At 43.0% G+C, this 13,334-nt stretch overlaps 1 protein-coding gene across 10 annotated transcripts in view; it reads right to left on the bottom strand.

The window, feature by feature from the left end:
* The window catches only part of CELF4 (CUGBP Elav-like family member 4), a 698,573-nt gene that overhangs the window by 101,069 nt on the left and 584,170 nt on the right, over window positions 1–13,334 (bottom strand). For 6 of the 10 annotated variants that reach the window (XM_066180884.1, XM_066180885.1, XM_066180886.1 and 3 more), the window contains exons 4-5: window positions 6,270–6,398; window positions 1,477–1,556 (exon numbers count right to left, since the gene is read on the bottom strand). In XM_066180884.1, the coding sequence (XP_066036981.1) occupies window positions 1,477–1,556; window positions 6,270–6,398 (209 nt within the window). The remainder of the gene's footprint in view (window positions 1–1,476; window positions 1,557–6,269; window positions 6,399–13,334) is intronic. The other 4 variants (XM_066180889.1, XM_066180892.1, XM_066180890.1 and 1 more) reach the window with 1 other exon arrangement.

The raw sequence follows: 13,334 nt of genomic DNA, 5'->3' as shown, positions 1-13,334 counted from the left end.
GATCTAGACAAAATCTTTTACTCTCCTTGGGTTTTTTCTGTTTCCTCATGTCTTCCTCTCACCTTTGTCACAGGAATTTTCAGGGGTTTTGGGATTGGGACTGACTTTTTACTAAACTTTTTTGTGGTACCACATCCTACTGAATTGAAATTCCTGATGTCAGCTTATAGGCACTATGACTTTGGGTCAAAGATTGAAAGGAAGTCACTGAAAGTAGCTCTTTAATCTGTCTCAGGAAAGATGTTCACAATATATCAGTATGGGATGTCAGCGGCAAGCCCAACATCTGGTTTTGTTAGGAGGAGCCTTTAAGGAAGAGACTTAAAAGTATTTAAGTACTTCAAAAAACGGAGACCCCCATCTTTAAGGAGACTTTGGTTCCATCACTGGTAAACATGTACCATTTTTAAACTGATTTGTCTAAGATGGGGTTCCAAAAAATGAGATCTTCATGGTTTTCTAGTTTTAGAAACTTTCTTGCTTGTAAAGAATTTTCCATTTTCATCCCTGCAAAGATCTAGAGAAAATCTGTTGGGCCCACTTTAAACTTATTTGGATAAATTCATGAATTTACATTAGAGTCTCTTATTGAAATGGAGATTGTACACTCTCAAATATTTTTAATTGACCTTTCTTGTATCCTTTACAAGTTGTCAGCATGCTTCTTAGCCTTCCATGATTTACACTGTGAATAATTAGTAATAAAAATAATATACTATTATAATAAACCAAACAAGTTGTACCAGATTTTCTTCTCCTACTGACAATGGAATGCTTTACATTCTTGTCTCTCTCATGATGGTGTACAAATATCTATTTGCATAGAAAATACAACCCCATTTCTATTTACTTGAACAATCAGTCTTGAAACCCCATATTACTAGAAATCTGTGCCAGTGGAAAGAGGCCTCAGATTTCTCCAGGAAGATCCAGTAATTGGTCTGACACACTTTTAAAGGGCAGGTGTAGGGGACCAGACTTATGCCTACATTGGTACTTTTGTGGTAACAGTGAAAGGCACCCATCACTGGTGTGATTTGTCTCTAGCTCCTACTGCCATGATGTGAACATCCTTCTCTCTTCTGTGTGCTGGCAAAAAGTTCTTTATCCTTTGCCTAGAGACAGGGATTCTCTGAAGAGAGAAAATGAAGAAACCCTTAGACACCAGTTTCTACTTGATTCATCCCTCTGAAAGGTTGTGCTCATGGCAAGTCTGACCCAAAGTTTTTGACATGTGTGAACCATATGTCTTTTTTCAGGTCATTAAAACTGTTGGTAATAGAACACGGCACCCACTGGGGCTCTGTGCCTGTGAGGAATGACGGTGCCATCCCAGCCTTTCCTCTGATTAGCTAAGCACACCCAAGGCCCTGGACTTCCTGGATGATGACTTTCAGAGCACAAATAATTTCTGCTCCTTAATCAGGCCACAGGGCTGGCCCGATTCTCACTTGTCTGTGTTACAGAGGTACTCACCGGCATTGTCTGGCTGCCATGCAAGGCATTGATGGCAGCTTGGGCCTCTGCATGTGAAGAGTATTTCACAAATGCACACCCTGGAAGAGGAAAAAGAAGAGCATATGAAAGTTTGCATGGATACCATGAAATTCCATCTAGCAAACTATCCTGTCCTCAGAACTGGCCCATAATATGCTTGTGAAGAAAGTATAACAAAGAAATGTGTCCTGGTCCTTTTCCAGAGTCCAGGCATCAGCAGCATGAGGACCTCTTAAGGCTAAGCTTCTTCCAGAATTCCCACATTGCTTGAAATAAGTACTGACAGGCACAAACTTAGCAAGAACATATTGAATCTAGTCATGTTTTAACCTCCAAAGCTTTCCATGGCAGAATCTTGCACAGTTTTACAATTTATTGGGTGAAAAAGCTGTTTCTTTTAGACTTAATATTAGACTTAATGCTGAGTGTTCCTCTCTCTGTGGTTGTGAGATACAATATGGAAGCATGTGCAAATTATTGGAAAGCTGCACATACCTGATACAAGCAACCACAGGACAAACATACAGAAGGCATTCAAGTTACTCCAAACCCACAAGGTACCTTATCATATCACTGCTTGGTAGAGCTCTGTGACAGACTGCCCAGATCTTGTCTTGGTTCCAAGCCACTTAGGTCTGGCAAAGCATGAGACACCTTCTGGTGAATTAGCATGGGTGGGAGAGGTATCCATGTGTTGATTAACATGCTGCCACCTCTAAAAGTTGAATCTTAGTTTTTCATAGCTGCAAAGTCAGAGCCTGTGTAGGTGCACTCTTCTGGACATTAGAGAAGTGTGGGCAGTGTTTCTCTGGCCTGTGTTGCTGTGCGGGGAATCTTACACCAAACCCTTACATAAGGTTTTAGGGCAGAAAGGTGCATTTATGGATATGTGCTGAAGTTCACAAATGATCAACACTTCAAAGGGTTACATGCACTTCTGGGGTGGGGGAAAGTATTGCCAACACTCCCAGCTACAAGCAAACTGACTCAGAGACAGGAAGGGTAATTTCCATATGCTAAGGCAGTTTTTGGAACAGATTGAGAGAGATCTGAGAAGTTTTGGCTTCCATCCGTTTCTATTACTACCAATGACTTTTGAGCTTTTAATCAATTTGCAAAGCCCTCTTGGTTTCCCTGAAGGGGTGCAGTTTTCAGGGCATGGGATGCCAGTCCTGACAGTGGGATGCTCTCCTTCAGCCCCTTTGCAGCACCTTTAGAAGGTCTTCACACCCTTTTAGATCCCTACAATGCAAGGTGCAAAATGAAGCAATACAACTTGCAAAGTAAAAGAATGAACCCCAGAGGTCCCTAAAATCATCACTGCAGGCTGATAGAAGAGAGATTGAAGAAAGTAGTGATAGCCCCTTCTAAAAATGATATACATATATAAAATATCTTACAGTTAACTTTGAGAGCTGTTCGCTTTGTGTCACCCTCTCAGCACTGTGCTCAGGATGCATTTCAGGAAAGGCCCAATGATTATTGCTAATAGTTCTAGAATCTAATTTATAAGGAGCTGAGAGAAGACAATCATAAGAAAATGAGATAGATAAACTTCAGCTGGAAACAATAGGGATCAATTATGACATAATCCCAGCCCAGCATTCCCGGGCTCCTGAGATACTGCGTCTTCCTCTTCATTAATCAGAGATAATCCAGAATTAGGGTGTTTAATTATTTGCAGAGGTTCTTTTGTACTTTCTGCCTCTAAAAGAAGATACCGATTAGCAAATATACAAAAGCTTTCCAGTTCCAGTCACCAATTTCATTTAGAGCAAGATTTTTGGCTGTGGTGCTGCTGTCATGTCAAAGGCTTCACTCTTGTTGGGGGAAATTCGTCCCTGTGTTAAGGGTCCTGATGGATCAGTGGACCTGGATAAAGATAGAGATAAAGGGAGTAGCAGATATTTACCTTGTTTAATGCCCAGGATGCTAATGGGATCCTTCCTACTGCTTTCTATTATGCTTCCAGTGGGTTTTGAGGTAGCAGGATGAGTGAAAACTCAGCTTTTACTAGTGTAAATGGCAAGGCAATTGAAGAGATCCCAACATTTTGTCCTTTTTGTTCGTGCATTCACTCGGATGGCTTCTGTACACAACACCCAAAGTGCACATAATCTTCCTTTCCATTGTCACCAGAACTGCCTCCAGGAGCTGGTGAGCTGAGGATGTGAGTCATGTCACTCTTCTCAGAGCAATGGTGTCCTTTGAACAGGAGCAACTCTGGAGTGTGAAGGGATTTTGACACACATAGAGATACATGTCCTGAAGTTTTTCTTGTTCCTTTGCTTCCAGACTAGAGCAGGAAGGGCTGCCCTGACTCTTTTGTCAGCTTGGATGAGACTGCAGAATCAGGCCCTAGGATTGTGATTGCAGAGGGTGTTAAGGTTTGTCTTTTGGAGGGTGCTGCTGGAAATTTTTACTTTCTGAGTTATTGCGGCAGACTACTCAGCTATGGGAAAAAAATTAAAAACAGAAATAGAATAGCTGCGCAAAGAGCAGCAGCTATGAAGACTCTTTGGGTCCTTTTGAATCCACTTATGGTCCCTCCTGCACTCCTGCCTGAACCCTGGTGAGCTTTACCTGGAGTGGCGCAGGATCTCTCCATCCTCTGCCAGGAAAGACAGGTGCTGCATTCCTCTTTAGGGTGAGAAATTCCTCAGTCCCAGTTCTTCTTCCACTCGTTCCCTACTCCAGCCACTGTTCCTAGCACTGTGACTCATGCAGGAGGTATTGCTGCAGACCCCGAAGGCCATGCCCCATGGCTTAAGAGATCATCCATGGCTTCAGGAAAGGCTTAGGCAGGTTTTTGGCTATGCCTGGACTGTGATGGGATTAAACTGGGGAGCTGCAACCCAGCTTCTGAGAGCAGTGCTTGCACTGAGCTACCTGAAGCGTGTAGAGGCTCACCACAGGGATACCTGGTGGGCTGGGTAGGATTTAAGTGCATGGGATCTGACTGCTATCTGGAATTTAGACAGTCTGCTTAAATCTCAACTTATGTAGAATTTAAGCCTTATGGGTTTTACCCAAAATAAGTAGCTCACAAGCAAGTGTGTCACATATTGGTTTCCAGCAGATGGAAAACATTACAGAATGGGAAAAACTTTGTGGGAGCTGTGGCTTGCCTGACCGTCTCCTAAGATAACGGCACTAGCCTTAAGTTTTCCATTGGATTGACTGCTCTGTGTGCATGTGTGCATGCATGAAACCATGTGTGTGTAAATTAGGAGCTTCACTTTCTCAGTAAATAGCACCAGCAAATGGAAGTTGGTAATATTAACTCTGTCAAGGCTCAGAATTGAACCCGAACAGCTCAGTGAAACGTCAGCCTGAGACTGCAGCCTGCTAGCACTAATAATTAAACTGGTTAGCAATACGGAGCTGCCACTCAGATTCTGTCTTATAATGAAATTGTTTTAGAAGGAAAAAAAAGACAGAACAAGTGTGAAGAAAAGTCTTGGGTTGGATCTCCTCTGGAATATGTTTCTTGCAGGAATCAGACTTTATTGCCTTTATTATTACTCTGCTTTACTCCTTTGTCATTAGATTTCATTCCAGGTGGAAGCAGACAGACTTTTTTTTTTGCTTTTCCCCAGTTTACTGATTTGTTCAGTGAATGATGTGCTTAACGGTCTGCTGTTATGATGACTGGAGCTTCTCTAGGACATCCTATCCTACTGCTTCCAAATGGGCCAGCCCTGTCTTTGGGTGTTGTGGAAATAAAATAACCACAGAACTGTAAAAAAGGTGCCCACAGCTTATTTTCAGCCATTTATATCAGGAAGGCTGAGCTGTGCTGATGTGTATTGAACAGCTATGAGGCTGGTGTAAAGAATTATTTTTGTCCACCAGTGATTTTATGGAATAACAGTATCTTTCTCCAGTGCATCACTGCGATTTGGATGTTTTTGCCTCCGTATTGCAAAAATGTTCTGGTTGATGTTGTCACTTGTCAAAATATCCAGTGAGATAAGAACTGTGTCGGCAGGACTGGCCTCTTCTCTGGTGTTACACATGCCAACACAGTTTATGCTATATTATAGGCAGCTCAATATTTAATGGATACATTATATTGCCAGGAGAAGAAGGTTTCCTAGTCAGATTGAAGTTACTTTGTCTAGAGACTTATGGAGAGAAAATATGACCTTCCTTCACAAGAGAGAAGCCTCATTCTCATGCATGGGCTGTAGCAGAAGGTCTTTTCTGCTATCCAGGTAAAAAAGAGTGGCAGAAGGAGGAAAGGTACCTAGTTTTGCAATGATATATTTGTGTGTTTCAGACAGTAAATGTGTAATGAGTGTGACACTTAAACTGGTACCTGTACCTTTGCAGCTGCAGTCACTGGCTGGTATGAATACATGCAAAGACCAGGTGAAGAAGGGAAAGACCTGGGGCTGATGTATGAGAGATAAACAGAGGCGATGATGGAGCCAGTGAGTCAAGATGTAAAGTACCAATACTGGCTTTTTTTAAAGAAAGAGTCATCCTGTTCAATGGAGTGGGGAGAGCACATCACAAATGAATGTAAAGGCCCTATTCAGAGGGAAGGCATCATCTTGCATGTAGTGACACACAGCCTGTTAGAGGCGTGTTTTACAGAGTGATCAGCTTTTTCATCTCATGCACAAACAGAGTTACCAGCAAAGTGAAATTGTGACCCCTCCTAAAGTAAGAGGTGCTGTTCCGGGGATTGCTTGATACTTTTGTTACACCAGAAAGTGATATATAGACCAAGACCGGGATCTAGGTCAACACAAGCCATCCCTTACCTTTGCTGTTGCCATCGGGTCCCCGAAGGATTGTGCACTCTTCAATGTTGCCAAACGCCTCGAATAGCCTGCGCACATCATCTTCTGACTGCTGCTTATTGAGCATGCCCACAAAGAGTTTTCTGTCTTCTGGAACAAAATAAAGAGATGCTTACCATATTTCAGGAGGGATGTGAAAGCCAAGACAGCTCAGTATCACATGCAACACAAACAGTGACTTCACCGAGGTGACACATCTCAGAAGCTGCTAGTATTTTTAGGTGGCTGGCTTGAAAAACCTTAACAGCCTCTGACTTCACATGAGTACTTGAAAATAATCCAGCAAATTTTGGAAACACCAAACAACAAACAAAAGTGGTTTGGTTACATATAAAATCTTTATCTGCCTCTTAAAATGTGTGCACCAAAATCTTCCAAATCAGCTTCTTCTGACCAGTTTTTGCCATCAGTTTGCAGTAACTGAAATGACAACACTGCTCAGACTGCCATCGAAGAGGAATGTGATAAATATAGTATATTGGAACCAAGTCCAAATGAAAAATAACATAAGTTAATAGCCCTAGTGATACTAAATAAGTTTGAGGAAAAAATGTTTAACATAAACTTTTTAAAATCAGGATATAACAGAAGTCACAGCCTGTTAACAGGAGGTTTGTCATTCATGCCCACTCAGAGACATCCATCTACAAGTTTGGATGAGATTTTTAATATATTTATGAAGTTCATTTGAAATAAGCCCAAAGTTTTTGAAACTTAATTTTTTTCTTGAAATATAAAGTTAACTTATATGATTGCTAGTATCTGAGATAGTTCAGGCAGCTGGTATTTCATTCCAAAGCAGGATGTTTTCTGCTAGTGGATAATTTTATTCTGAACAAGGATGCTCAATGTGACCCAGCACTGTGCACTCACAGCCCAGAGAGCCAAACAAGTCCTGGGCTGCATTCAGAGCCCCATGGGCAGCAGGGGAGGGAAGGGATTCTGCCCCTCTGCTCTGCTCTGGTGAGACCCACTTGAATCTCCGCGTCCAGAGCTGGGGTCCCAGCACAGGGAGGACAGGGATCTGCTGGACTGAGCCCAGAGGAGGAATTGGAACTAGATGATCTTCAGGGTCCCTTCCAACCCAAACAATTCTATGATTTATACTTGGACTTAAACCAAGTTTGGGGATCTTCATGAGACTCCTCCAGAAAATATTGGTGAAAACAAATGATTGTCAGAAGGATCTCGGGGGCGCTGAGTGACGCCTCTTGATCAGGTTTCTGTTCAAAGACTACTGCCATTACACCCAGAAAAAAATAAAATTTACATAGTTTACATCGTGTATGTAAACAGGCCATTTGCACATGATTCATAAATGTCTTATTTATGATTCATTAAACACTATGTAAATGTGTGAACCAAGAGGGTTTTTTCAGAGCCCATTACAGAGCAGAAGTAACTAATTTGAATAAATATATGTAAATATCTAAATAATTTTTTAAAAAAATTAATTTATTTTTTTAGTGTACAGGTTAACCTAAAGCTGAACAAAACACTGGTTTGCAATAACCCCTTTCTGGCTGACTAATTGGGCAATTCATGTCACTTTTGTTCACTGAGAAATCACTGGTGTAGGCAATCTGTTCTGCTTCAACCAGTGTTTGATCAAAATTCCCCTCTCCAAGATGCACCTGCACATTGGCAAATTACAGCCTTGGATGTGAATAATTTTTCATGCAGTGGCTATTGAATGAGGATATTAGAAGCTTTCAACCCTGCACCTGAGTTATCCACGACCACGAAAAGTGTACTGCCCACAGAAAAGCAGGAATTATGTTGCCTTCAGGAATCCTGCTGAACTGGCAGGAAAAATAAGTTTAGGGAGATACAGGTACATTCTGATAGGTGAGATTCTGATAGATAAAAAAAACAGAAGTAGCCTTCTGGTAGACCTGTTAAAGCAAGAAATATTCGTACTTTATGTTGGAATTGTTTATGCAGAGAGGTGTATGAGGTCGTTTCTGGCAACAAAAAGTTCAGATTGTAGTGGTGCACAAAGCCCCACCTCACACCATGCAGCTTTCAGGTTGTCCCCACTTCACAAGAAGGTGATTTGGACACATGAAAGGCTTGTTTTCCCAATGGCCAAGGTGTCCTGCAAAATAGACTCCAACATGTGAGGTACAAGCCCTAGAAAAGCAGATGCTGAAGTCCACTCTGTTCTCTGGGCTTTCAGTCTAGGGCATGACAGAGCCTTAGCAAACAAATCCAGTCCAAAGGTTTTCCAGATATTGGAGGAAAACCCACTAGCTAATGGGACAAGCTTCCTGCAAGATATTTTAGGAAGGGGGCAGATCAGCTGTAAAGAACCAGGAACATGATTGGCAAAAGGTTTTGCCTAGAACTTTGAGTCTGTTATATACTTCCAGTACACCAGAAGAGTGTTGTATTGCACTTTATACAGCTTCCCATGTTTCAAATAAGCTGCATCAGCAAAAGCACTCCTATGGCTGTGTAACTGTTTTCACCACACTTTTTGCTAATATAAATGTATCTTTAAAAAAAAAATCACATCCCCCCTCTGTCAGCAAAACTGTCTAGCATGGAACTGCCCTGAATCTTCCTTGTCTGGTCTAATTATGCAAAGATAAACCAGGTGTTTTGGGAACCTCTCAAAATATAATTTTTACATCCCCCCACCCTACATCTTTGCCGTACACTGGGACTGTGCTGGCTGGCAGATGATGTGGTGCTTTGGTGAACTGTCCACGAGATGGTCATCAGACCATCAGGAACAGTCTCTGTCAAAGGGGAGGATCACCTTCCCCAGGAACTGCTGGTCGAGGGGAGATGGGGTGAAGGAGATCCTCATGGAGAGCCACTGCTTGGACACCATCTCCAACCCCATCTCCAAATCAGCATCCTGTTTCTCTCCTGAAAAACAGCACCCTGTGTAGTCAGGGGAATCATTTTTTATATTTGTCATCTCAGAACTCTACACAATCACACACTAGACTAATAAAAAAATGAGTCAATTTAACAAGTTTTTACTTTCGGTGGTTTCTATTAAAAAATGCTGCATTTGCCTCTCACATCCCAGCTCTTTTAGGGAACTCAACACTGTTTTAAGAACACTCTTCACATATCCTCAGTACAAAAAGAGAGGGAAGAATCCAGCAGAAGGGTCCATTCAATGTGTTCCAGGTCTGGGGTAATGAGTTTATCCTCTAATGGTTCTTTATGAGCCTCTTGCACCCAGGGCATCATTCCACACACTCTTCCACATCCCAGACAAAAAACTAATATGCAGTGCACCAAGACAACTACTTCTGATTTGTAAATATGTGTAAAAAAGGCCATGAGTTTGCAGGAAAAAAATGAAGGGGGGATGTGCTAATGTCCTCAAGGTGTGTCTTGAGCACATGTGCACACCCCTGGTGCTCCTCACCAGATGTTTTCAGAGTCCTCTAGTGAGATTGAGAGCCCTACATCCTAAAAAAATCTGAGTTTTAGGCTGTACACAAGCCTGGAGCAGTCCTAGATGATGCTGTACCTAAGCTCTGCTTGCCTGTAGAGTCTGTCTCTACCAAAAATAGTCCACCCATATCACCATCCTGAGTCCCATGCTTCCCTCTTTTTCAATGAGACATTGTTCCAACTACATGTGTCTCAGGATCCACACCTGAATTTCAGAGCAATGGGCAGACTCAGTCCCCTATCTCTTCCATTGTCAAGTTCAATACTCAATTCCATTTCACACTGTAGGACTGTGGGACAAAACTCTTCAGACCAGGGTTCCTAAGACTGGCTCCCAGACCAAAGTGAACACAGAGTCAAGGAGAACAGAAATATCACTGTCCAGGGCAGAAGAGAAGGATGAAAAGACACCAGGGATGAGCCCATGATCTGGGATGACCTTGTGCTCCAACCTAAACTGTCCATGGAGAGGTGGTTGTAACTTGTAGTACCACAGAGTCTTAATGGAATTGGGCACCCAAGAGGAGCATGCTCCATCTCCTCCCTATGAGGGGAACGAAGACAGTGAGCTTATTCAGCGTGTCTAAGAAGAGGTGTCATGAAAGAAGCTTATTCCATGTAGCCTCCTCAAGGCCACCTATGGCTGTGCATCAAGTATTGATTCATTTCTGACTATCTTCCCTTTGCTTTTGTGAGGAAAAACCTGTGCAAATTTCTGTCTATTACATTCTCTCAAGTCACAATATCAGTTTCAATCTCATCTAAGGACTCACAATAACCCTTTCTGCAGTGACTGCCCTAAAACCAGCACCACTATGAGCAGTGACACTGCCCTGCAACATTGCAACTGAATATGGTGTCCATGTGAGCCTCTTCTCCTCATGTTTTTTTTCCTTCATTATTGTACACTCCATTATCAGTCTTTTTTCTACAAGCTGAGTCCATCATGCCCACTTTGCCATGGAAATATCCAGTCATGGGTGGATATTTTTGTGTGTGGTGGCACCCAGGAGAGCAAAGGAAGTTTTTGCTAGTGAATTCTGATAATACTGAAAATTAGGTTGGTCTCAGGTTTGCTGCATTTTGCCATAAACAAATCACAACAGGCTTCCCTCTTCTTGACTACTCTTCCAGGAATGGAGGATTGTGCCTGTCAGGAAAAGCTGCCTGCAAGGCACCGTGGTGAGGAAATCCAACTTGTCAGATAAATATACAGCATCTACAGACATCCCTGCAGTGTTTATATGCAGCCTTGGGACCTTCCCCAGTGCAAACAGGGGTTAAATTATTCTCTGTTCTATTTGTATTTAAATGTTTTGTTTCTATGATGAGTGTAAGGCAGAGGTGTCAGATGGGCCTGGGTGAAGGAGGCAGCACACATGAAAGGTGAAATACAGCACTGCAAACCAAGTGCTGAGAGGAGATGGGAAGGGAGAACACTGGAGAGAGGGGGAGAAGGGGGAGGATGGGCACTAATTAAAGAGACAGAAGGGACAATGAGATGCAGGATGTTTGACCCTCTGTGGAGCAAGAGGACAAGAACAAGAATCACAGCAATTGTGGAGGGACTGGGGGAAAATTAGGGTCACTCGCAGGGAGACATGACACAGGATTGTGTTTACCCAGATAGCTCTCGCTAATGTATGTGTGTGCGTGGGGGTACATTTAGATAAGAGTATATAAATACGCTTGTGCTCTTGTATTCCTCAAACAAAACAAAGAGGTTAAATCCTTGCATCAGGAAAATGCAAACCGACTTTACCTTCTAGAACGTGGCTTCCAAGGCCTTAGAAATAAAGAGGGACAGATTCACCATCTCTGTGTCCCAAGCTAATTTATATAGCTAATAATTGTTTGTCCCTGCGGCTATTCCCCTTGTTCCCAAACATGCTTGCACACACAGAGGGAGCTCAGCTGCAGTGCCTTGGTCCTGGCACTGGGAAGGCCTTTACGCTTATCTCCTTGGCCCCAAGCCACAACAAAGCAGCCTAGAGAAGTTTTCTATGCAGGTATGGGTGAGAAGAAAAGCCAGTGCATAGTTCCAAGTGGCACATTGACCAGAGAGAATGAAAGAAGCAGAGTTGATCTTCCTTGCCCACTCTCCTGATTCATTCTTGGCAGAGAAGGAAGACGGGATAGCACTGAGGGTGTTCCCCACATGCACAGAATCAGAATGGTTTAGGCTGGGAGAGACCTAAAAATGTTACTTGGTCCAAGCCCCTGACAGTGAGCAGGGATGTCCTCAACTAGAGCAGGTTGCTCAGAGCCTTATCCAACAGGATCTTGAAAGTTTCCAGGAATGAGAAACCTATAACCCTTCTGGGCAGCCTATGTCAGTGTTTCACCAACTTCTTGGTAATAAAGGTACTCCTTGTATCTAGGGTGAATCTGATCTCTTTTGTTTGAAAAGCAGAAGCCCTTATCCTATTGCTACTGGCTATACTCAGAAGTCTGTCCTCACTCCCATAAGCATCCTAAAGTATTTAAAGACCTCAATAAGGTCTGACTGAAGCCTCCTTTTACTCCAGGCCAAACACTCCAAATTCCCCCAGCCGGTCTTCACAGCAGGGGTGTTCCAGCCCCCCCATTACCTCTGGATAATCTGTGTGGCCTCTGGATACTCTGTAACAGGTCCACACCCTTCTTAGGGCCCCAGAGCTGGATGTAGCAGTCTCAAAACCACAAAACCAGCCTCACAGAAACAGAAGAGGAGGGCAGAACCACCTGCCTTAGCTTTCTTTCGCTGCAGATCAAGACAGGGCTGGCTTCTGCGTTGCAAGAGCCCATAGCTAACTCGTGCCCAGGCTTTCATCCAGCAGAGCTCCCAACTCCAAGCAGTAGGTTCAGGCATATGCCAAAGTCTGTGTTTCTTTCAGACAGTCGGGACCAAGGAATATTCCACAGGTCAAAGAAGAAAGAACGAGCTTGAGAGAAGAAGGGTGAGCTGCAGATGCCCTGAACATTATGGAAGTTTGGTTTGAGCTCTGAACTCAAATCTGCAAGCTCAAACCTGTCATTCTCTTGCGCCAGAGTGCCCCACCACTCCCCTTAACCTGTGCTAATCAGGTGATCAATAGGCTAAAAGCAGGGCATTTCCCAGGGCTTGGGTTTCACACTCCTATTGCTATTTTCACAACAGTCTTACAGCTATGTGATGATGATTACCACCCGTTCCACAGGGGAAGTGATTATGAATTCTGTTGTAGCTAATTGTAAATTAGCTAATTATCTTCTCTGTGGTACCTTGCTGGAAAAGGTTTTTTGATGTTTCAAAAATTAGGATGGGAGAAAAATCCAACAAGATTCAAAAGCCCAAATAACAGAAACATAGTGCTACCTAACTCCAAATATTAGCAAACAAGCCCTCCTTCCACCTGCAGTTCCTATTTGGCCCCTTTTCCCTCCTCCTCCCCATATCAAACAAGAACCTCAAGGGGCTAATTCTGCTACAGGCTTTAAAATATTTGCTGAGTTCACCTCTTCCTTGCAGTTAGGTGTTGTGGGGCATCCCTTATCACATCTTAGCAGGGCTGATTTCTTTGCACTGATCTCTCCCCCTCCTCCCTCCCTGGTTTGGTTTTACTTAACAGATCCTTCATATCCCAT

The sequence above is a fragment of the Chamaea fasciata genome, unplaced genomic scaffold, assembly GCF_029207755.1.
Source record: "Chamaea fasciata isolate MVZ Bird 193981 ecotype frontalis unplaced genomic scaffold, bChaFas1.0.hap1 SCAF_4, whole genome shotgun sequence".
NCBI lineage: Eukaryota > Metazoa > Chordata > Aves > Passeriformes > Sylviidae > Chamaea > Chamaea fasciata.
This window is presented reverse-complemented; position numbering and strand designations above follow the sequence as displayed.